This window comes from Dermacentor silvarum, chromosome 1 (assembly GCF_013339745.2).
Source record: "Dermacentor silvarum isolate Dsil-2018 chromosome 1, BIME_Dsil_1.4, whole genome shotgun sequence".
Taxonomy (NCBI): domain Eukaryota; kingdom Metazoa; phylum Arthropoda; class Arachnida; order Ixodida; family Ixodidae; genus Dermacentor; species Dermacentor silvarum.
In genome coordinates, this window is record NC_051154.1 from 89,346,084 (window position 1) to 89,371,006 (window position 24,923).

Genomic DNA, 24,923 nt, shown 5'->3' on the forward strand with positions numbered 1-24,923 from the left:
GAAGGTGACCACCCCGCATATTCCCGATCCTGTGAAACCTGGAAAAAAGAAAAGGATGTAATTACATTGAAAATCAAAGAAAACCTATCGTTCCAAGAAGCACGAAAACGTGTTTCTGCTTTTCATACCGCAAGGTATGCTGATGCGTTGCGCAAGGGGGCAGCGTCGCAGCAGACTCCGGCATCGGCCCGGTCCACAAGCAGTGTGGCTGCGGCTGTGTCACCAGCCCCCGTGGCGAAAGCAGCGTCGCCGTCCGCGAAGGGGGGCCCGTCAACTTCCGGGTTGGCGGCCCCAAAGGTCTCGTTCGACGTGTCGAGGCCTTCACGCCCAACACAGCGCTCTCAAGGCCGCATGTCCAGCGCTTCACAAGAGGCGATGGACATAACACCTATTCAGACGGCGCAGCCAGCGCCTATATAAGGAGCGGCGGGATTCTCTCGACCGCTCCAAAAAAGACAAAACCCGAGTCACGGCGCCTGGAAAAGGCCCCGTGAGCTAATATTAGTCTCTTAAACACATAGCACCAACACTTTCTTCATTATGGAGACACAAATACTACAATGGAATGTTAGAGGACTTATTCACAACCTCGACGATATAAGAGAACTCCTACACAAACATAATCCAAAGTTGCTGTGTGTTCAAGAGACACATCTGAAACCTACAAACACAAACTTCCTTCGTCAATACACCATCTTTCGAAAAGACCGCGATGAGGCTAACGTCTCGGCCGGTGGTGTAGCAATAGTAGCAGATAAGTCTGTAGCTTGCCAACATGTTGCCCTCCAGACGCCCCTTGAGGCAGTGTCAGTTCGGGCCATTCTATTTAACAGACTAGTAACTGTTCCATTTATATACCCCCCAATCATCGCCTTGAAAAAAGACTTTTATAACCTCATTGACCAGCTTCCCGAACCTTACATTCTCGTGGGAGATTTTAACGCTCACAAGACGTTGTGGGGAGACTCGCGATGCGACGCGAGAGGTCGACTCATTGAAAATTTTCTCCTGACCTCTGGTGCCTGCCTTTTTAATAAGAAAGAGCCGACCTACTATAACGCCCAACACGATTCGTACTCAGCGATAGACCTAGCAATTTGATCTGCTTCTCTTCTGCCTGACCTCGAATGTAACGTCATTAACAATCCTTTTGAAAGTGACCACTTCCCCGTAACTCTAAACTTAATAACGCAGCATGATAACCCTCCCAGTATTCCTCGATGGAAATTAGCATCGGCTGACTGGGAGCATTTTAAAGAATCAACTTATTTACCACGAGATTTTATAAACAATTTTAGTATCGACGATGCTGTTGCATATTTTACCGCTTTTATTATTGATGCTGCTGAAAAGTGTATCCCACAAACGAATGGTGGTTCACTTAAAAGACGTGTTCCCTGGTGGAACGAAGACTGCAGAGAGGCACGAAAGAAACAAAACAAAGCATGGGGCATATTGCGTCGATTTCCAACTGCTGAAAATCTCGTTGAGTTCAAGCACGTCAAGTCATAGGGAAGGCGGACGCGCAGACAGGCAAAGAGGGCAAGCTGGGAGAGGTTTCTCTCAAGCATAAACTCTTACACACAGGAAGCGAAAGTCTGGAATGGCTTGAAAAGACTTAATGGCCAGCAAACCCAGCCATTACCCCTGGTCGATGACCAAGGGAATGCATTGAAAGACCAAGCTGACGCTCTTGGCGAGCACTTTGAGCGCGTATCCAGTACAATCCACTATTCCGAGGCATTCTTAAAACACAAAAATATAGCAGAGCTCAACGTAATAAACCGCAGATGTAGACATAACGAACCTTATAACATCCCCTTCTGTATCGCCGAGCTGAAAGCTTCCCTGACTGCTTGCCTCAGCTCTGCACCCGGACCTGACGGAATCATGTACGACATGATTAAACACTTTCACGAAGACACTCAAATGACACTGCTCGCACTGTACAGTGTTATATGGGCTGCAGGACACCTCCCATCTACATGGAAAGAAGCCATTGTAATCCCGGTCTTAAAACAGGGCAAGGACCCATCTTCTGTGACAAGTTATCGCCCAATTGCGCTCACTGGTTGTCTATGTAAGCTATTCGAAAAAATGATTAATCGGCGTCTCCTACATTTCCTGGAATCTAACAGACTACTTGACCCTTACCAATGCGGTTTCAGAGAAGGCCGGTCTACAACCGACCATCTCGTGCGCATCGAAATAAACATTCGGGATGCTTTCATACACAAACAGTTCTTCTTATCTGTATTTCTAGATATGGAGAAGGCGTATGACACAACTTGGCGTTACGGAATCCTGCAAGACCTGTCAGCAATGGGCATCCGCGGGAACCTGCTAAATGTTATAGAGAGCTACTTGCAGAATCGTACTTTCCGGGTCAAAATAGGTAATGCGCTGTCCCGTTCATTCATACAGGAAACTGGGGTACCTCAGGGAGGCGTGCTCAGCTGTACGCTCTTCATAGTCAAGATGGACTCACTCCGAACATCATTGCCTTCAGCCATTTCTTATTCCGTGTTCGTCGACGACGTACAGGTAGGTTATAAATCTTGTAACCTTACAATGTGCCAACGACAGGTTCAAGTTGCCCTGAACAATGTCTCTAAATGGGCCACAGAAAATGGCTTTAAAGTAAACCCAAATAAAAGCTCGTGTGTTCTATTCACACGAAAGAGAGGGCTCTTAGCAGACCCTGAAGTGGAACTACACGGTCAGCTCATACCAGTAAATACAGAATATAAATTTTTAGGCACAATTCTAGGCTCTAAACTGACTTTCATTCCCCACATAAAGTACCTTAAAGCCAAATGCTTAAAAGCAATAAACATTCTTAAAATATTGTCGCACACCACATGGGGCAGTGACAGAAAATGCTTGTTAAACTTATACAAAAGCCTCATTCGCTCACGCATAGACTACGGTGCGATAGTCTATCAGTCCGCCGCCCCCAGTTCTTTAAAGATGATCGATCCTGCTGATCATTTAGGCATCCGCCTGGCAACCGGAGCCTTCAGAACCAGCCCTGTGGAAAGTCTTTATGTGGAGTCAAATGAGTGGCCCCTAAACCTTCAAAGGTCCTACTCTAGCTTTATGTATTTTCTGAAAGTGAACTCAGACTGCCGACACCCTTGTTACTACTCCATCATAAATGACACTACGTGTGCCACACTTTTCCATAACCGACCTAGAGCAACGGAACCCTTCTCACTGCGGGTGAGGAAACTGCGAAGAAAGCGGTGTTCCACTGCTTCAGCTTCATGCAATGTCTCCGGCAAAGCCGTTACCGCCGTGGCAATGGCAACTTATAGAATGTGACACATAATTTGTTGAGGTCTCGAAGCATGCTCCGGAAGCACATATCCGGATGCACTGTCGTGAACTCCAATCAAAATACTCTTGCCCGGAATTCTTTACTGACGCATCAAAGTCACATGCTGGCGTGTCCTATGCGGCAATCGGTTCATCCTTTTCTGAATCCGGTGAAATGCATCCAGAAACAAGCATATTTACGGCTGAGGCTCATGCCCTATTGTGTGCAGGGAAGCATATAATGAAAGCAAAGCTAAAAAAATCTGTCATATTCACCGACTCTTTAAGCGTACTAAAGGCATTAATGTCTCCTCGTAAACACAAAAACCCTGTGCTCGGTGAGCTCTATTCAGTGCTGTGCTCAGCATATAAGTCTAACCAACGTGTCACAATATGCTGGGTACCCGGCCACAGAGGTATTGAGGGCAACGTGCTTGCAGATGAAACTGCTGTTTCCCTTGTAAGAAAGGGGAACACCTCCTCTATAGCCGTCCCTGCAAACGACTTGAATCATTTTCTGCGCAAAAGCCTTAGGAGCTATTGCCAGCACTTATGGGATGCGAGAACAGGAAATAAACTCCACGCCATTAAATCACAACTAGGGAATTGGCCACTCACTACGAAAACACGACAAACCGAAGTCATCCTTTGCCGCCTCCGAATTGGCCATATGTATGGCACGCACTCGCACCTGTTGACTGGTAATGAACCCCCTTCCTGTAGCAAATGTGGCGAGACGCTAACTGTAATCCACGTCTTAATAGAGTGCAAGGAATTAGAGCCTCAAAGAAAGAAATATTTCCCCTTAGCATACAAACAACACATTCCTCTACACCCAGCAATGTTTCTGGGCACAGAACCGCTTTTTGACTACAGGTTAGTTTTAAAGTTTTTTGAAGATGCCGGTACATTGCGAGTCATCAGCCCCCTACATTCGTAGCACATCCTCTCTTCAGAGGCTGCTGCTGCGACAGCATTATTGTAGAGCACGTGCCTCTCAGCCCTTGCACTCAAAGGCCCTGTTGAGGCAGCGGTGCTACTCTCACGTACACGTTTTGTGACATCCGCCACGATAGTAGTTTTGCATAGCACGCGCCTCCAAGCCCTTGCGTTTCAAAGAGTCTGTCAAGGCAGTAGTGTTTTCTGAAAAGTTTTATCTGTGATATATTTTCGATTATCTTCATTATCTTGTAATTTGTACCTTCGTGTTCATAGTGCACCTCATTAGCCACTGCCATAATTTCATTACATATATATTTTACGCATTTTACAGCGATTGTTTTTAGGCCCTTTTACAGCCACGACACATCTACCTTTCGCAATTCATTGCTCCCTAGTCAACTCATGAACACTGGCCTGGCTAGGGTGCCTGGCGCTCTTTGGTCATACCTGGCCCTTGCGCCATTAAACACCATACATCATCATCATCATCATCATCATCATCATCATCCTATTCTGTAATTGTGTGTGTGCGCGCGCGTATGTGTGTTTCTGTGTGTGCGTGTGAGTGAGCGCCGAGTTGAAATACTTCGTAGTTAACGTGACACTTTTTTTCGAACCACCTACCGGTCCGGTCCGCAACCTTCGGCGCCGCCTAGATCATTCTATAGTTCAGTGGCTTCAGTTACGAAACACTGGTAGCGATTTTCATCGTGCGAAAAAGCGCGAATAATAATTATTCAGTTGAATTAAACGAAACAATTATCCTCTTAATTTTCTGCGTATAGGCTTATGAACGTGAGTTGATTAAGCGAAAGTAAAGTCAATTAACAACCTCTCAATGATATCTTGGCAGCCGTCGTGAAGAAAATAGCCGTACGCAAGAAAGCGAAGTTATGCCTATCTGGCGTGTGTTATTCGCGGATGCTCATAAAGTACAAGGCACGTGCTTCTGATAATCTCCCTGAACTCTGATAAACTTTTACATCTTGAATGCTGTCAGTTGATTATCAATTGACATATAGTCTTAGAACTTTCCCTGTGAGCAATCAACCTCTTTTTTAGAGATTTAGGGTAGTCCCAGAGGTGATGGAATACAATTTCTCGTCGTTTCATCGTTACGGAATACAGGCGCGTGCGTTAGTTCTATATTGCCTATTTCGCAAACACAGCAAGTATTTTGCACAGTGACATTGGTACAAATGCTTTTGGCCCATGCGAATTCGCTTTGTATAAACTATCACATGTCTTCTTGGTTACCTTTGAGCTTTTTTTAAGAGCCACGATTATGAAACAAATTCTCGTGTATATTCTATAGGCTGCTTACATTATATGCGCTCAATACACCTCCGCGTTATGAACAGCCCAAGTGGCGACGGAGAGGCAAACCGCTCAGCCACTGCTTGGTACTCATTTTTTCTGAGCGCTTCTGTTTGTTTTTATCGAAGCGTCTTCAAAATAAAAATGTCGCGCCGTTCTATTGGAAGCGTACTTTTGTCACGACAGTTTCACAAGGGATAAATTCCCATATAACGCTTCAAAGGGCCGAATAAACAAGCGCGCGCATTGATTCTAATGCGGCTGCAGCGAGCCACTGGAGGGTTCAGCGTGCCGTGCGCACCGCGCCGGCCCGGGAAGAAATCCGAGGAGATTGAGGAGGAAAGTCGCGCGCAGCGGTAGGTAAATTCCCATATAACGCTTCAAAGGCCGAATAAACAAGCGCGCGCATTGATTCTAATGCGGCTGCAGCGAGCCACTGGAGGGTTCAGCGTGCCGTGCGCACCGCGCCGGCCCGGGAAGAAATCCGAGGAGAATTGAGGGGAAAGCGCGCGCGCGGTGGAGAGTGTCGCTACTAAGCAGCGGGGATTGGCAAGAACTAGCCCCGATGCGAAGAAGCGAGCGCGCGCGCCTGTCGAGCCCGGCCGTGGTAGTACTAGCTTGGGTAGTATTGAGCCCTGGCTGTGGCGAAGCACGTTTCTAGCCCGAGCTTTGCGTCGTTTCGCACTTTTTCCTGCCCTGTTGCGAGTGCGAAAAGGCTGGTCACTTCTGACAGACCACGCTGCGAGCTGGCCGCAGCCTAGTATAACGAAAACGGACTCCGTGTGCCGTGGGATGTAATGCTGGAGGCAGAAGGAATCGGTGACGCCGATCCGGAGAGACCAAGCTCAGCCTCGAAAAAGCGTCACCGTCGTTACTGCTGCTTCTTGAGCTGCCACAAGCAAGAAGGCCTGAATTCCAACATCAGATTCTACCGTTTTCCTTCAAGGCCTCACGCAGCAGAGCGTCGGGCGCGCTGGATAACTTTACTACCCCACTACGAGCAGCACAGGTTCGAGAGTTAAATGTGCTCATCCTTGACCTCAAGCCAGCACGTTGAGGCAGCGCAGCAAGGTAGTATTGATTACAGCACATCGATGTTCGAGTGCTGTCATTGAAAGCTACATTAAGCGAGCAGCGCACGAGCTCGCGCTGCAGCGTGATTCGCACGTAGTACGTTACTGCGAGCTCATATACATTGCATCAGTTATCAGTTGCTAAAGGGACAGATGGCCGTTACTACAGCGCAGGCATAACTACTTGTCTAGCGGCATGCAGTCAAAAAAGATTGCAGGAGGCCCGCCATTTCGCGACATGCTGAAAGACCGCTGTCGTCGCGGCGCGTACCATCGTGCGCTCGAATAGTTCCGTACACATGATGTCTGCTTATCGCTGCTGTGAATTGATTTATAGCAAGCATTTCCTCGAGTTTGTGCGCCTGAATCTAGCAGCGTGCAAACCTTACCTGAAGTTCAACTTCGTACGCGACTCGCTTCACTTGCGATTGACACCGCGCTAAAACTTCGCCGCTTATTCTTGAACGGCGTACACGTATTCGGCGTTGCATAATTTCTTGCCTTTACGCAGCGTGCCACCCCTGAAAAAAATCTTCGGCGGCCGATATTCGCTGCTGGCCGTGGTACAACACAACCGAAAGTGGCGGGTCCATATTGTAAACGTGCTTTCCGGAGCAGACCGAGCTTGGTACTACTCAGTTCAGGACAGAGGGCGCTCTTTAGCACCATTTTCGCAGCGGCCCCTGCGCAAAGCAGGAGCCCCATATTACGGGGGCCCGCGGCCGGACTCGACTCCCCGAGTCCGGCCGTGGGGTGCCTTGTTCACAATGAACGAGGTGCATGGCGGTCTTTTCGAATGACGTAATGAAGGGAGGGCTCCGTGTCCGGTCAATCGTGTGTGCCGTAGATTGTATGCAATATGATGCAAGGAACAAGCGGGATAATTACCTCTCCTTTTCGATGACGAAAGCCGATTTCCAATCAATACTGTGACCTGTTTTTACGTGATGCTCTGGCATTGCGTTTGACACAGTGTGCCACTTGGCTACATCATTGCGGTGCTGTTGTAGCCTTCTTTTTAAGTTCCCAGTTTCGATTATATATTTCGCATTCCGCTTATGCTCTACTGCTGTCGCATGAAAACTTAAGCTGAAAAGAGTGAGGAAAGACTTACTTACTCGACAATGGCTATCCCGACCAGCCTATAATGACGGAAAAAAGGTGTGCTGCTAACCCTCCTGCCAGAGCAAGAGCAACAGGGAAGCGGACTTCACTTCCTTATGCACGAGGGGTGGGCGAGTCATATTCAAGGATTTTCAAAGATTACGAAGTGCGAATCTGGCACATCTCTACAAGCAAACGATCGCAGCAACACGTCAGAGTCAAAGACCGCCTCGAAAATGAAAATACCATGGCATCGTCTACAAAATTTAGTGCAAAGATCGACTGCCAGAGGCGTGCTATAAGGCGGAACTGGGCACTTGAAAGAAGAGTACAACAGCACCGCAATTATGTAGCCAAAGGGCACACGGTGTCAAACGCACTGACGGATGGTCTTCTGTCACCGAAATGAAGAAATTAAATTTTGCTTAAGCTGTGTTTTGTTGGAAAGTGTCCGCTTTCAAAAGTGGGGGAGGGGGAGGGGCAAATGGCATACTTTGCCCTCCCCCTGGTAGATACGCCTATGATTTACACTATTTACAAGAAAGGCAACGATATACAATTAAGATGGCTGTCGAGACCGATTACACCTCGACCAGGCACCTCGACACGTCAAATCGTCTTCTGAATTTGGCGCCACTCTTGGTAGCATCGTAGCAATTATGTAGCCAAAGGGCACACGGTGTCAAACGCACTGACGGATGGTCTTCTGTCACCGAAATGAAGAAATTAAATTTTGCTTAAGCTGTGTTTTGTTGGAAAGTGTCCGCTTTCAAAAGTGGGGGAGGGGGAGGGGCAAATGGCATACTTTGCCCTCCCCCTGGTAGATACGCCTATGATTTACACTATTTACAAGAAAGGCAACGATATACAATTAAGATGGCTGTCGAGACCGATTACACCTCGACCAGGCACCTCGACACGTCAAATCGTCTTCTGAATTTGGCGCCACTCTTGGTAGCATCGTAACAATATTAACGCTATGCTTAAAGATATAGTTTTGTTGATCATTGCGTCATCTATAGACAAGTAAACGAACTAATAATGCATCCACAGACGCAACAGGACAACCAGCTGCAGATCTTCGATCCCTGCCCAAGCATGTTCAATGCACAATATTTTTTAAAACATCTTTCAGCTTTGCGCGACACCCGTGAGCAATTAAAAATTACAATTTTTGGGGGGCCTCAGAGTATTTGAAAATATTTTTTTTTCTGCCGCAAGCGGCGCCGCAACTCGTCGGCTTTCAACTTTGCGCTAACTAACGTGCCCGAGTCTAAAACGTGAGGGCCTCAGGGGCCACAACAAGGGTACGTAGAAGTTCCAAAGCGCTGCCAGGCTTGGGAATTGTCGGATTTTAAAGTAGTATTGGCAGTATTTCGCGGCTATGGTCAAAGGACATACTTCAGCGGTCGGCGGCTCCGCCGCCTAGTGTCTCTACACTTGGCTACGGTGACGGCATCTCACGCGCTGTGACATCAACGCCGCTGTTCGTCGAATGTTTTTTAGAGAGCCAGCTCGCTAGGTTGCTTTGTGAACCGCGCTAGTGATTTATTTTTGTTGTTGTAAAGACGTGCAGTGCGAAGAATGGCGAAGTCTTGTGTTCAGAGCACCGTCCTCAGCTTGGATACAACGCAAGACGTGAAAAACGGCGATGTTAGGTAAGTGCACAGCGACGCCTCGTCGACGAGGTCGCGGCGTAAGCGCATAGCTTCGGAGCGATGTTCTTTGGATAATTCCTGTAGTGTTATGCGAAATGAAATATTATTTTTGCCGTCCCAGAAAGCATGAATGGGCGATACAAACTGTAGGAGAAAATCGAACGCACATGTAAAACGTTGTACGATCGTGAACAACGTTCATTGGTGCATTACGCCGCCGCTCACCGCTTGGAAGGTTTTGCACGCGCGTTCGGAACGAGAGTTATATCGTGAACTTTGAGCTTTTAATATGTGGAAGTATAAAAAAGGTCGTAAGCATGATATTCATTCATCCTGTATCTGGCCGATTGCTCGTTCTAATAATTCAGGGCATCCTAGCAACATTGCGTGGAAGAACCCTCTTGTTTTGCTGTTACGGTAGCTGTGCGGAGGCCACGGTACACTAGGATAGAGTGCCGGGGACCTTAGCTATGCAGCTAGGGGACAAATTTTCATGCTGTAAACTGTCGCGACCATTTCATTAGTGGCATTTAGCAGCGCGGCGTTAGTTGCAGCTTGGTGCAATGGTGCCGCTGAAGAAGCAGTTGGAAAGGTAAACAAGCTCGGTGATTTTTTTTTTTTTTTTTTCAGAAGCGATGAGTATATTAGCGCATAACACGGCACGTTCTACTAAGCTTATATAATTAATAATTTTTCCTGCGCGGGGAATTATTTCTTATGCCTTTGCATGGAACACCATTTGATCTTTCGTCACGGTCGAACACACGTATTATGTGGAATTTTTTGTTCTTGAAGGTAACTCGGCTAGTGTTGTTAAATATGTAACTTTTTTTGAATCTATGCATATACTGTATTCATTCTGGGTCAGGCACACTACCGTGTTCTGCTAATAGTTCAGGTCGTCCATTACAAATGTGAATCGCAATGGTGTGTTCCGTACAATTTCGATCGAATGTGCCTGTTTATAGTCGGTTGAAAATGTAGTGTCCGATTATCATTGTTTCTGTGTAGTAATTCCCCTCGTTTATTTGATTTTCCTTGGCTTGCATATTCGCCTAGAAACGCGTTTATGCATTATCGGCTGTATATAATTGTTTTAAAACTTTTATGTGAACTTGAACTACCACCTATGCAGCACATTTGATGGTAAATTGTGTTTGGAACATCATTTCAGATAAATCTTTTAGTATATAATTTGTTCTTTCGAAGTGCTGGGGTATTTAGGAAAATGCTCCTCAAGCAAAAATTTTAGACCAAAATTCAAGCTGGGACCTGACTGTGCTAAATCTAAATGGTTTATGAAAGATGTTTCCGTTTGTAGCTTGGAATAGTTGGCACTGGTCTGGGGACTTCATTTGAGTCTTGTCTACTGGTTCCAGCTGCAAACTGTAACCAATTTTTGCAACTGACGTAGGTCAGCTGGCAGTCAGTGTGTTTAGAGGTTGAAATGCTGAAGTGCATATCAGAAGCCTTTGAACACCACACAAGGGACCGTGAGACCTGCATACCACCGGTTATCACAAAGGAAGGCTGTCAGTTGACAGCAACAAGCTACTCAAATTTTTCTGTGCAATGCATATTGAAGCCATGACAATGTACATCGATACAAACTATGTTGAGAAGACTTGTCTTTGCAAGTTGCCACACAAGCATGCAAAACAGAACTTATTTTATTATGCAGCCTAGTGAGAGTTCAAGTGCAATTAAGAGTTTTTGGCAAACTGCCTTTTTTGCACATTGAAGCAGAAAGAAATGGAAACAAAGCTTTGCTGGCCTACGAACGATGAGCCATCTGCAGTCTCATTGCGGAGCACATAAGGATGTCAGTTCTAAGTTTGTTTCTGTCTACAGAAACCAACTTCGAATTATAGATTGCACCCAGGAAGCATTATGTTCGGTTAGCAACTGGGGGATAGTGGGTCGCAGTCAAATATTTGTTAAACTTCTACCTTGTCAAGCTAGGAGGCCTCGGCTGGAAGTCAACTGGTGCCAGTGATGATGCTGATGGGTCCAGTTGGCTCCCAGCTTTATGTATGTATTTGTTGATGCCCTTTTTGTAGCACAAGGGGCCTAGCAATCTGGGTCTTGTTGCCTTTCTGTGATGTTGCTGCTCTTCATGAGTAAAAGGAACTCCTACCATTAACAAAAGCTGGCTTTGAACTGGCCCAGCTAACACCATTTTATTTGCAGCTAGTCTCGGTAAAAGATTGCCCCTTTTGGCATGGTGTTGAACTGGAAAAAAAAAAAAAAAAAAAAAACTAGCTCTGGGGGGGGGGGGGGTCCAAGCTGCTTCAATTTTATTTTTGTTCAGTTATGGTTTGGAAAAATAAACTTAACAGATTGCTAGCTAGTTCACAGCATCGAACCGGTTCAGAACAATGCTTTCGATCTTCGAATTCCTATGTTCATGTCACGTGGCACAGTGCATGTAGACTATTAACTAACTTGTGTGTACAAGTTTTTACCTCAAATAATTACAAGATGACATTACTGACACATGGGAAACAGGACTTTGTGTTTTACGTGGTTTCAGGGAAGGAAACTTAATTTTAGAGAGCTATATCAAACACGCTTTTTTTAGCAATAACTTCAATTGCCTGGCTGGCTTTATGTATTTTAAATTGAACAAATATACATGTGAACGAGAGAAACAGATATCAAATGTGTTTCACGTGCACAGCAGGAAAACATTCTGTGTAGAGGCAAGCATCATTTAATGCTTTCTTTGTATCATGCTTGAACATAGCTTATTAATGTGTTTGTCGTAATATAAATATGATGTGTTAAAACTGCCTGAAGTTGGATATTTTGTAAACATGAAAAAACAGAAAAAAAAAAACAGTAGGGATGATTAAATTGTATGATCTTGTTTCTATGTAACTTCATAATTACAATTTAGTGACAAAGCACTGCAGGCAATAATCGACATCATGTTCATGGTAACTACATCAACAAATTAAATAAAGAAATATAGAATGCCATGCATTAAACTTGCAATGGGATGACAAGCAGCTATATAGTTATGAAGAAAAAATGCAACTATTTTTGGATGCACCTCGTTTCATGTGTGCATTGCTTCAATTCTACATCACAGAACAGCCTCGCTTTCTACAAATGTCTGATAGCTTGCACTGGCCACCATCAATTTCTACACAGTTCGATTCACATCGTTTCAGGAACTACAGTATCATATGGAAGAGCTGTAAGTGAGCAGTAATGTGAGGGCCACATGGAATTTTCCTTTATGCTCAGAATGATTTTTACTGCTTAATTGGACCTCTCCTCTGTGAATGTGAAAGTTGTTGCTGCTTGCAACAAGTTTCACTTTCACAGAGGAGAAGTCTGTGGTGGTCTGTCCCACACTGCTGGTGACATGCTAACCTTTTCGAGACAGCGACATTCACTGATGCCAGCTGCGTGCTGGTTACTGCTCCTCTTTTTGACTTGCTTCATTGCCCCCATGACCTCGCCTCTTGCTCTTCATATCTCCTAGTGTGCATCCTTCAAGGTTTTTAAACCCTAGTTGCTTCATTCGAGCTGCTTCCCTACTTACAGCTAGTGTTTGAGTTGCATGCGTTAATGTGGCCTGTGTTAAGGTGCAACGCAATTGGCAGTCCTTCAGCGACCCCCCAGAATATTTCTGCCTTGGAGCCTGTAAGCATGGGACGAGTTCAAAACCGCAAGTGTCTCTGCAGCTTTTGGCATACATACAACAACTTTCCCGACTGGTACATACAAACCAACTTGCAGGTAATAACAGGCTGCAAGTAGAGCGGTCCGACTGAAAGCAAAGTTTTTTTGTTTAGCTTAATGAATTTCTTTGCGCACCTTCAAAAACGCTTGATTTGGAATGTGCGCACAGAAAACATTGTTTTCTGAACTGGTAAGCATTGCCGTTTTTTATGCTCATGTTTACTCAAGGTCCAGTTTGGGTGTAGTTTTGGTTCAGGTTAGGTCTGACACCCTGCATTTTAGTAGTCGGTAAAAATGTGACATCGCTGCTAAGCCCGAGCATGCAGATCAAATTCCGGCCTCGGCGGCTGCATTTTGATAGACCATTGAGTGCACATGCAAGAACCCCAGGTGGTAAAAATTAATCCGGAGTCCCCCACTATGGCGTGCCTCCTAATCGTATTGTGGTTTTGGCACGTAAAACCTCAGAAAAAAAAAAGTGACTCCGTGATAAGACAGCCAATTTTTTAGACTTTAGTGGCAGCAAAGAAGAGGGACAAAATTTATCTTATGGACTACAGATTTAAGTGGCCTGGAACACTGTTAAATGTGTATCCTTGCTGTTAGTGTGGGTGAGCAGCTGGTATGCAAAGTATGCAGAAGCAGACAGTTTCATTATTTACAAGCTTGTGGCATTTTGTTAAATTTTTTTTATCATGCTTTAGACGAATTGTTCTTGCAATGATTGACATTTATTTTAGATGATGCTCAATGTTTGGCTCAATTGCATATGACTGTGATCCTCCTACCAAGTCATGGAGTCATATTCTGGAACTTAACGTTTTCAAGAGTATTCTCATAGTGTAACATTTGCTGCCCTTACATCATGATGTTACGTTTATATCCATGCTATGAGTGTTGCTGACTAGGATGCATCGTGAAAGCAAATAATTCCAGAACATGACCCCTATGTGGTGTTTCTTCTGTTCACATCTATGAATGTTTAAAGAAGTCAGTCAGCCAAGGTATACATCTTTCAATGGATTAAAATGCGTGCTAAAGCATTTTCTTCGTGAGAAGAAAGGGCAGTGAAGTTAGTTTCTTTGTTATTATGAAATTGAATGATTGTAGGCAATATGTGTAATTACTACGTAATTGAGAGCTCAGTTGCATTCACTGCACAGACTTCTGTAATAGCCACAGTGCCTACTTGAAAGGAAAATTGTTTGCTATGTACATGTAAACAATGTCGTTAGTTTTGGTGAAAAATGCCACCTTGCAGTGTAGGAAGCAACAAACTGAGCTTAGCGGTCGCAAGTCCTGGCGGTAGATGTATGCCGGTGCATTTTGTGCTTGCCATTGTTGTTCATCTCGGCGTTTTCTCTGCATACATAAAATGTAAGCTTATCCCTTGCAGCCTGCAGCAGTGGAAGGTGTCATCTCATAAATACAAACACAAGAAGTGTTCTGAACAAATGTTTTGCTGAGAAGAAATAACAATAACTTTGCGTATTTATGTCTGTATTAACTGCACATAGAGATTTTATCTAAAATAGAATATAAAAAAGAAAAAAAATGTGTGTGTACTATTTGGGTTTATACAGTAGTACAGTGTGCTTGCTAAGTCATGGTGGGGTTTCAGATTTCTACAGTACCCACAGGAAACAAACTAAGGCAGTGAGATTACACTGCATGAAAGAGCATTTCAATGTTTGGATGTATGGAAGAGACATGAGCAATGTGTGCAGGTATTTGTTACTGTGATGGGAAAGTGAACAATCACTCCATTCAGTCAGTCGAGGTATAGAAATTGACAGACAATGAAACAATGGAAGTAAACTTTTGTTTTTTTTAACTGTGGAATTGCTCGAGTCTTCCTGCACAGTCAAGGTTTGGCTTAGTGCATTTCATGGCTTGAAAATAGTCACATATGTTTGAGTGTTGTTGAATGTTCACTGAAAAGCCTCAGCATTAAAGGCCTGTTTTATGTAGAATGTGTAGTGTCAAGCAGAGCTGTGAAAGACTACAATAGGTTTATTGGCACATTTTTTTTTTTTGATAGCATTAACCTTACAAAAATGCCACTTGCAGAACTTGTGGTGTTACCAGGCATGGCTCAACTGTTTCTGGTGAACATGCTGTTATATCTAAAGTCATTGTATCTCCACCACTCCTGCAACAGACATAACTGAACAGCAGGAAGAGTGCAGGCAACGTTTCGGTGTAAAAGCTTGAATATTGTCACGGGCGAAACAACAGAGCCAGCCAGAAGTCCACGTCTTTACCGGAACCAGACCAAAAAGAAGAATGTTCTCTTCTTCCAACCCCCAAGCGTGTACATGCCACAGCAGATGGCTCATATGGGATGGCATGTGCCATTACCTCCTCTCCTAAAGAAGCATCGTCTCGATGCTGTAAATGAGGGTAAAAAAAATATATAAAAAATGAGGGTGACAATATAAACGAAAAAAATGTGTCGTAACGTGAAATAACAATCTGCTGCTGTGAAAGAAGGAACAAAAGAAAAAAAAGACAGAACACAACCAAAACGAACAAAAAAACAAAAATAGAACGACGCTAAGTTGTCAGTTGTCACGCTAAGTAGTCACTTGACGGTTGAGTCACGGCGCGAAAAATATGGTTTTAGTCTTGAAACATGAACCACTTCAGTTTGAGGAAGCCGACAGGAGTTTCTTGGGGTGCCTTCTGGGAGAACCTCGTAGGTAATGTCACTGAGTCGCCGTACAGTCTTGTAGGGACCGAAGTAGTTACGCAACAACTTTTCTGACCGGCCCCGCTGTCGGATGGGGGTCCACACTTCATCGCCGGCATTGTAGGCAACCTCTCGGTGGCGAAGGTTGTAGCGCCGTGCGTCTGCGGTTTGGCGACACTGAATACGGCATCGCGCGAGTTGACGAGCCTCCTCGGCGCGCTGGGTGAACATGGCTGCATCCGTGTGAAACATTCCCAAGTTGTGGGGAAGGAGCATGGCGTCGAGCATCGTGGTGACCTCTCGACTGTGCACTAAGCGAAAAGGTGTGAAGCCTGTACTTTCTTGAATTGCAGTATTGTACGTAAAAGTGACCTAAGGAAGGATATCGTCCCAGTTTTTGTGGTCAATGGCCACATACATTGACAGCATATCCGCGATTGTCTTGTTCAAGTGTTCAGTCAGTCCATTTGTTTGGGGGTGATAAGCCGTCGTTTTGCGATGTGCAGTGCCACTTAGCCTCAAGACTTCCTGTAACAACTCGGCGGTGAAAGCTGTCCCACTATCGGTAATGACGACCGCGGGCACTCCGTGACTGAGGACAATACTGTGCACGAAAAAATGGGAGATGTCTGCTGCGGTAGCTTTTGGGAGTGCCTTTGTTTCGCAGTACCGTGTTAGGTAATCGGTAGCGACCACAATCCACCGATTGCCGGATGAAGACCTGGGGAATTATCCCAGCAAGTCCATACCAATCTGATGAAATGGCCTCTGCGGTATTGCTATTGGTTGTAGCAGTCCTGCTGGCCGCACAGGTGGAGTCTTACGTCGTTGGCAGTCGCGACATGTGCGAACGTACTGCTTCACAGTCTTTGCGAGACGTGGCCAGTAGTAAGAGCGGCGAATTCATTCCAACGTGCGTGTGTATCCCAGGTGTCCGGACGATGGTTCGTCGTGACAGGCACGTAAAATATCGTCACGAAGCGAGGCCGGCGCAACTAGCAGGTATTTAGCTTGCGTATGGTCAAAGTTCTCATAAAGGACGCCATCCCGGAAACAAAAGGAGGCTAGCGCGCGTGGGAAACTTCGAGGAAGACTTAACGTGCGCCCTTCGAGGTAGTCACGCTGTTGTTGAGCCATGTCTGTTACTGATACGGCAGAAAGAAAACTGTCGTCCTCTTCAAGGTCAGCGGGGGCACTTCCGACTGGCGCACGTGAAAGACAGTCAGCGTCGGTGTGTTTGCGTCCTGACTTGTGAACGATGGTGACGTCAAATTCTTGCAGTCGAAGGCTCCATCGCGCCAGGCGACCTGAGGGATCTTTGAGATTCGCAAGCCAGCAAAGCGAGTGGTGGTCACTGACTACTCTGAATGGGCGATCGTACAAGTATGGCTGAAACTTTGTTATGGCCCAGACAACGGCTAAGCATTCTTTTTCTGTGGCAGAGTAGTTTTTCTTGGCAGCGGATAACATTCGGCTCGCATAGGTAATCACACGCTCTACGCCATTTTGCCACTGAACCAAGACAGCTCCAAGGCCGACGTTGCCGGCGTCTGTGTGCAACTCCGTGTCAGCATTCTCGTCAAAGTGACCGAGTACAGGTGGGGCCTGGAGAAGGTTTCTGAGGGTATTGAATGCGAGGCACTGATCCTGACCCCAAACAAACTGGATGCCTTCCTTTGTACGTTGGTTGAGGGGTTCAGCGATTTTAGAGAAATTTTTGACAAAGCGTCGGTAGTATGCACAGAGCCCCAGAAATAGGCGTAGATCGCGCTTATTTGTTGGCACGGGAAATGCGGCGACGGCGCTCATTTTCTCGTGGTCTGGACGGATGCCGGCATGGCTCACAACGTGACCTAAAAACTTCAGTTCTTCGTATCTAAAATGACATTTTTCGGGTTTTAGAGATAGTCCAGCTGTTCGGATAGCCTGAAGAACTAGTTGTCTGAAGGCACTGGACGTGCTGTGCAAATGTGTCCGAAAAGACCACCACGTCGTCGAGGTAAACGAGACATTGCCATTTCAGGCCAGAGAGAACCGTGTCCATCATTCTTTGAAAAGTAGCTGGCACTGAGCATAACCCAAAAGGAAGCTTTGGGTTATGACAGACATACTTTGTAAATGTTTGCCAGTGTGTGCTTTTGCCACATGTTGCTGGGAAATCTGTTCATCACGATGAATATACGTAAGTAGGCAATAAAATGCTGCCCGTTCCAGGTGTCCACAGCCAAGTCCGGCACTCTGTGGTCTTTGGGTCTTTTGCAGGAGCTGGCAATCTGGGTCGGTATTTTGTAGTGATGCGTTATGCATTATTACTAGTCTTATCATCCACCGCTTACGGCCGGCTGATCCCGTTGATAACGGGAGCGTACCGTCGGTCTGACCACTGACCAAGCACTAAAAGGCATTAGCATCAGAAAGGCATTGCTACAAAATACCGGCCCTCTGTGCATACTGAAAGCATTACTTTGCCAGAGAAAATGAATGCGAGTGATGGCTCTGGAATGCATGTTTACTTCGGATGTTACAGTTGCTCCTGTGTGTCCGTGTCTCCCTTCTTGTGGTCGTCTGTTTGCGCTGTCACCCAAACTTTCAAGATGTACCAACTCGCCCAAAAAGAAGTATTGATGAAGTTGCTCAATGATTTCATAATGGCATCCTTTATGTGTGCTGTATTTGGAGCCTTTATGAATGGTGTATTTTTCTTTGCCAGAAATTTTAATCAGTTGTCGAGCTTTAAAGCAGCATTTGCATTATACCATTTGTTCAAAATGAAGTTTTACAGAATTTTTAAAAATCGCCTGTGGCAGGTAGCATAAATCTTATTGTTGAGCTGGGCTATTCGAAGAGGGCGGACATTAGTAGCACGAGAAATCGAAACACATATTCAACTAATTAACAAAAGTTGACTAATACAAATTGTAGCCGTGAGTTTGCAAGATGTATCCACTTAAAATTAATTTTCAGGATGACACTAGTTTTGAGATATTGTTTCCCTAAGTGTGGGATGAAATACATGGGCGTTCCAGTTACTTTTGTGCTTCAATGTACAAAACAGCATTTTGGTATTAAAGTAAGTGGAATAACAGTGCATTTTTACGGCAAGTTTGATGGTGCAAATCGGCAAACTGGTGTCATTCTGGAAATTCATTCCAAGTGGATACGCCTGACAAGCTCACCGGCTACAATTCGTAAATTGCAATATGTGTCGTAAAGTAATTAAGAAGTTAATTAGTGAATTTGTGTTTCAATTTCTCATGCTACTAATGTCCACCTCATCGAATAACCCAGCTAAATGATAAGAGTTATGCTACCTGCCACAGGCAATTTCTAAAAAATTCCGTAAAACTTAAAGATGAACACCCTGTATATGGTGTAGGTTTTATGTGGAGCCAATAGGGGGTATTAAACAAATGCGGAGTGTAACTTGTTGCTGCCATAACTAAAGAAGGGAGTTGGGTTAGTTAGTGCTGTTGTTTTGGATGTGACAGTTTCCAACGCGAAACAGTTTTTAATGGAAAAAAGAGAGGGGACAAGACAGAGTGTAACAGCAATGTTGTTGCTGCCACTTTATTTGGCCAGTAATAACTTGGGTATCTGTAGTTGCCTTTCTAGGAATGCTAAGGCAAACTTTGTAGAGTCTCTTCATTCACTATTTCTCCTGTTCATCGCGAAGAAAAAGCATGCATAAAACCTCAACATTTGCACTTCTAAGTTTGACTATCAGTTCGTGCTGTGATTTATGCAAACTTTGTGTTTACCTGTGCTATGATACTAATGTCATTATGAGGATGATGGCTGATCCAAGTGCCATATGATGTGTGGTGTCTATTAAGTGTCCTGTTTTATAATAATAGAACCCAGAATAATTATAACTAATTATACGTCTGTATAGTACCGTTTACATAATTATTGTATTGAATGGATAATAAACTGAAACTGAATTAATGAGTTTTTGAATTTCTGACAGAAAAGGCAGTACAAAACAGAGAAGTTGTGTTCTATAGTAACGCTGTCATTAAATGGATACTGTAAAGAAAGATGTCAAGCTGTAAGGTTGGCAGATTACACTTCTGGAATAACACTAGACTACTTTTACCAAAAAGGGAGCTTGGTTTGTCTATAAATGACACAAATATGAAAGACTTTTTTTTTTAAGTACATGTGGCCAGCCCCCCACGATGTTTTGTGTTTTAAGATTGTCTTGAAAAGGTGCTAACAAAAAGGTGATTATGTTGCATTAAAAATGAAAACTCGTCAAGGCAATTCGCATTAGTTTTTAACATGAAATTTGCAGAAATGTTTTAGAAAGTACCATGGAATTTATTGTCTCACAGCAGCAGTGTCATAGCAATGTCTTGTTATGAAGTTCCAAAGCTTGGCCTTTATATGCTCCTTGGATAAAGTTTTCCGCCAAAGAAATGTTTGGTTTAGCAATGGAACTTAATTTAGTGTTTTCCTTTAGTCTCCGTTTAAGCAAACATGCAATAAAGTAGGTACATTATAGTTGATAGCATGCGGCTCTTGTGTTTCCTCATGATTGCCTGCTTTCACTTAAACATGTTTCCCAACTTCAAGAAATTATACGCTGTGTCACTGCCATTGCGGGTTGGCTGCGCAGCCGTCCCTCTTGGCATAAGTGTTACCTGATGTGCTCGAAACCTTAGAGCCCTGGCAATTGTTATGTAGCAGTGGTCATAATTTGTAGAATCAAATAAGGATGCGAAAGCCTCCAGATATAAATTGTTTAAATTGCAGATATAAATTGCGTTCAGCTGGTAATCAGTTCAGGACTAAATAGCTTTAGCAAACAGCTTTTTGCTGGTGTAAAAATCTTTCAGTGTGCTGTTATAAAGTAGTGAGACAGGCACCGCACAAATTGATAGTCCTTTGAGTCAGTGTGTATTAAGCTTTAAACAAGCTTTATAACTATCTTAAACTGTCATTGCAAGGCATCAGTGCTCAGATGCCTGCCTGTTTGGTTTCTTTCTGTAGATCAATATGTGATGCCATGGTTAAAAACAAACTAGAAAAACATACTTTGTGAAATACATGGCCTACGCTTGCTGTCTTGTTTTTCATCTCAGCCATGTTTATTCTGTTTTTCTTGCAGTGATGAGCCGATTACAGAAACCACTCGAAAAGAAGTTAAGGAGGGAGGTAGCAAACACAAAAAACGGAAGCACAAGCACAAGCATAAGCACCATCATAGTTCTAAGGACAAGAAGCGCAAGTCGAGCGGTGACAAAGGAGCCCCACCTTTAGACACGGCGACCGGTCAAGACACCCTTCAAGTTAGCAACATGAACCTTGAAGAGTTGGAAGAGCAGAAGGCAATTTTACAGGCAAAGCTTTATACGCTTGTCCCAAGTGACTATGGAAGCTCAGATGAAGATGTTCACAAAGGCAAGAAGACTAAGTTGTCTAGCAGAAGCCAGGACAGTAGCAGCAAGAAACATACACGAACATCTTCTCTAGACCACAAAGCTGATCGAGAGGGGAAAAATCGAGAACATTCTCATTCTCGCAGTGATCACCATAAAGAAAGGGATGGCTCTCCTCGCTCAAGCAGGTTGGTTTGTTCATCCTTGCTTCCAGTAATTGCTAATTGTGCATAATTTTTTCTTTGTTACTGCTAGGCCAGAGGAAGTGGAAAACAATTTGTCAGGGCTAGACATAATATGTATTTAAGATACAGATACATGCTCAAAAATCCTATTCTGTGTGTATAATTGTATTTCAAGTACTTTCATGAGTAAATCACTTTGCAGCTTTATAATATGCACCACAGTACTAGCTTGTTATGCTGGTCTCTGAGCTTGCAAAGCTATTAGTTTTGTTTGTTGCAAAACACTATATTCACGTTTTTTAAGTAACATGTATTGCCCAACAAGTAACAAGTACCGTTTACATCTAGAGAGAGAGAGAGAGAGAGAAGTAACTTTATTTAGTGTCCAGCAGTTTAGGGGTACAAGTCCCTGCCTAAGTGATGGCCAGTAGCCCTTGGGCTTTGGCGGTGTCCTCGGCGAGCTGGACGGCCCAGAGTTGGGCTTCTGGGGCCGAGCTGAGTAGCACGGGTCTCCCACTGCTTGCTCATCATTAGTTATTGTGCGGCCCTGTCGTGTCGCCTGAGGGCAAGCCCATAGAATGTGTGGCAGGTCCGCCCGTTCCTTACATAGTTCACATTTGTCCAAATACTGGCCTGGGCAGTAGTGGCTATAAGCTACTGGGTTCGGGTACGTATTGGTTTGAAGGAGGTGCCAGGCCACCGTAGTAAGTGTTGGGCCTGCGGGGTGATACCGGACGCTTTCCAATCTGTAATGACTCGTGATCTTGTATGCTCACATTCTGTGTGGTTGTCTGGGGAGCCATTCTGCTATTCAGGCGAGCCTTGCTGAACTATCATCCGCCCGTAGACCTGCGACACTTAAGGAGTGGCTGGCGGACAGACTCCTCCCCCAACTACGTACAAGTCATGATCGAGTTGATCACAACGCTCGGCTTGGCAGACAAGTAGAACAAAGCGGGTGAACCCGGACCAGGGTTCTTGAATAAAGTTTATTCTCTCTCTCTCTCTGTAGCTAACCATGCGGTCCCCTCTCAACCCTAGCGGGGGCGGCTCAGTGGCCTGCCTGTAAGTCCTCGAGCCGTGGCATGAGCCAGGGAGGGAGGCATGCGAGGGCAGCAACATGATTTGGACTGCCCGGTGGTCGCGAAAGTAAGCAGGATCCGTTGTGCTTCTGGCGAGATGCGCCCCCTCGTGAAGTTGTGGACTGCGGCTTTGGAGTCGCTGATTACGCATCTGGATTGTGTGGAAGCTATCACTAATGCAATGGCCGATCCCTCAGCTACTTCGGCATTGTCAGTTCGAATAGAGCTGCTTACTTTGGGGTAACCATCCGCGTCTACTGCCACGATGGACATGCTGCGGTGGGCTATGTACTCTGCCGTGTCGACGTAGGCCACGTCCTATGAGTTTTGGAATCTTTTTCCCATAGCTTTAGCATGTTCTTCCCGTTTTTCCTTGGGGTCTTCGGGATGCATGTTTCTAGGTAGAGCGGGTATCTTAAGATGGTTCCGTATGTCGTGGGGAATGTTCACCTTTGTGTTGTACTTTGATGCGTAGTTTATGTCAAATTTATTGAGTATGTGTCTGCCCATAGGGCTCTGTCTGGGTCTTTTGTATTGTGCTATCTTTCGGGCTTCTATGTGTTCTTCGAGCATGTTGTAGATACCTATGGCTAGGAGTTTGTTGTTTGCCGTGCATAAGGGACATTGATTTTGATCTTTTCCGAAACTTGGAGCTTTAGGTAGGGGATTACATACACTAAGCGGCTAATAACAAAGGCCTGTACTAGGCGTTCCAAGTTGGCCGCCTTCATGCCGGAGTGACAATTGGGTATCCTCGAGATGAGCCTCATTGTTTGTTAGGCACTGTTTTCTAGCATTTTGTTGGTTTCCCCATTACCCTGGTTTGCCGGCACGCGAAGTCCTGGGACATTGATGCTATCGACCACGGGTATTGGGTTGCCATCTGTGTTAAGTGTAATGTTTGGTTTGTCCATGGACCTCGTCAACCCCTGCGCGTCGGACGGTAAAGCAGCAACTCTGATTTCTGCAGTGAACATCGCAGCCCTCTGTCCATTTGCCCACATGCTGTACTTCCTCTCATATGCTGTACTTCCTGCTGTACTTCCATATTTCCATTTGCTAATGGAAATATGGAACGTAGGATGATGGTTTAGTAGACCAGCATTTTCACTTCAGTTTTCAAAAGAAAGCGGGCATAATTGACAGGTCTGATAGATTTATCCTGTATCTTGCGATGCTTGATAAAAATAGCAGCCTAAGTACAGGTATACTGATTCACATCATGCTTGTGTACATTTAAGCAGGTACATGACCCCTGATGGTATTTGATACATTTCTTTGATACTGCCCAGCTCTGCAGTGTAGACTTTAGCAAACGCATACACATTCACATTGTTGTACTCACCGATGGGAGCAACCGACATAGCACAGGCTTCAATGCAAGTAGTTATGTGTCATCAGTGGCGCACCAACGGGGGGGTTTCGGGTGATGTAACCCCCCCCTAAGGCCGAGTTAAACCCCCCTCCCCCCACGCGTCCAGCCCCACCAGTCCATGTACCTTCAGTGCTCTGTTCACATTGTCGGTGCGATTCGCGAAGTGGCTTGAGGTCGAATTTTCCTGATTAACAAAAACACTCTATCACTGTCTTGTATTTATTTATTCATTCACTCTTAAATTACCTTGAGTAAATCGCTGAAGAAATAAGCATCGTCATCATCTTTGGTGTCATTATAATTATTAGGCATTTTATTTGCTGTTGGATTCCTCTGGCTAAAGCAATGAAATTACATATTATGCAAAGCGCTTGCTCCCCCCCGGCAGAGATCCTGGGTGCGCTACTGTGTGTCATGCATTTTCATTAACTGGCTTCGTTTCAGTATTATACCTTTGACAAGTAATAACACATAAAATGCGTTTGTCTTTCAATCTGTCTGTTCACTTTGCTTTCTGGCTCAGTGCTGCATATTGCATACCTAGAATTGAGGTTTATAACCATTTTTAAGTGAAAAGTAGTTTGTTTCTGTGCTTATGCATATGGTGGAACTGCACATAACTTTAATCAACCTCATTATACTTGAAAGGATGATTAAATTGCTTGGAGCTGGCTGGTGTATTTTGCAGGAAGGTTTTCATATTATCATCATTAGCCTATATTTATGTCCACTGCAGGACGAAGGCCTCTCCCAGTGATCTCCAATTATCCCTGTCTTGCGCTAGCTGATTCCAACTTGCGCCTGCAAATTTCCTAACTTCATCATCCCACCCAATTTTCTGCTGTCCTCGACTGCACTTCCTTTCTCTTGCTATCCATTCTGTAACTCTAATGGTCCACCAGTTATCCATCCTATGCATTACGTGGTCTGCCCAGCTTCATTTTTTTCTCTTAATGTCAATTAGAATATCGTCTATCCCCGTTTGCTCTCTGATCTACACTGCTCTCTTCTTGTCTCTTAACGTTAGGCCTAACATTTTTTGTTCCATCGCTCTTTGTGTGGTCCTTAACTTGTTCTCGAGCTATACAATTTAAGCATATATA

The 24,923-nt window shown here is 44.8% G+C and overlaps 1 protein-coding gene across 2 annotated transcripts in view; it reads left to right on the forward strand.

The window, feature by feature from the left end:
* The first annotated feature begins 8,996 nt into the window (after positions 1-8,996).
* LOC119432000 (serine/threonine-protein kinase PRP4 homolog) overlaps positions 8,997-24,923 on the forward strand; it is a 111,924-nt gene continuing 95,997 nt past the window's right edge. Inside the window, exons 1-2 of one of the 2 annotated variants that reach the window (XM_037699455.2) lie at positions 8,997-9,412; positions 20,908-21,366. In XM_037699455.2, the coding sequence (XP_037555383.1) occupies positions 9,339-9,412; positions 20,908-21,366 (533 nt within the window). In that variant the 5' untranslated portion in view covers positions 8,997-9,338. Of the gene's footprint in view, positions 9,413-9,856; positions 10,005-20,907; positions 21,367-24,923 lie in introns of those variants that run through there. The other variant, XM_037699469.2, reaches the window with a different exon arrangement.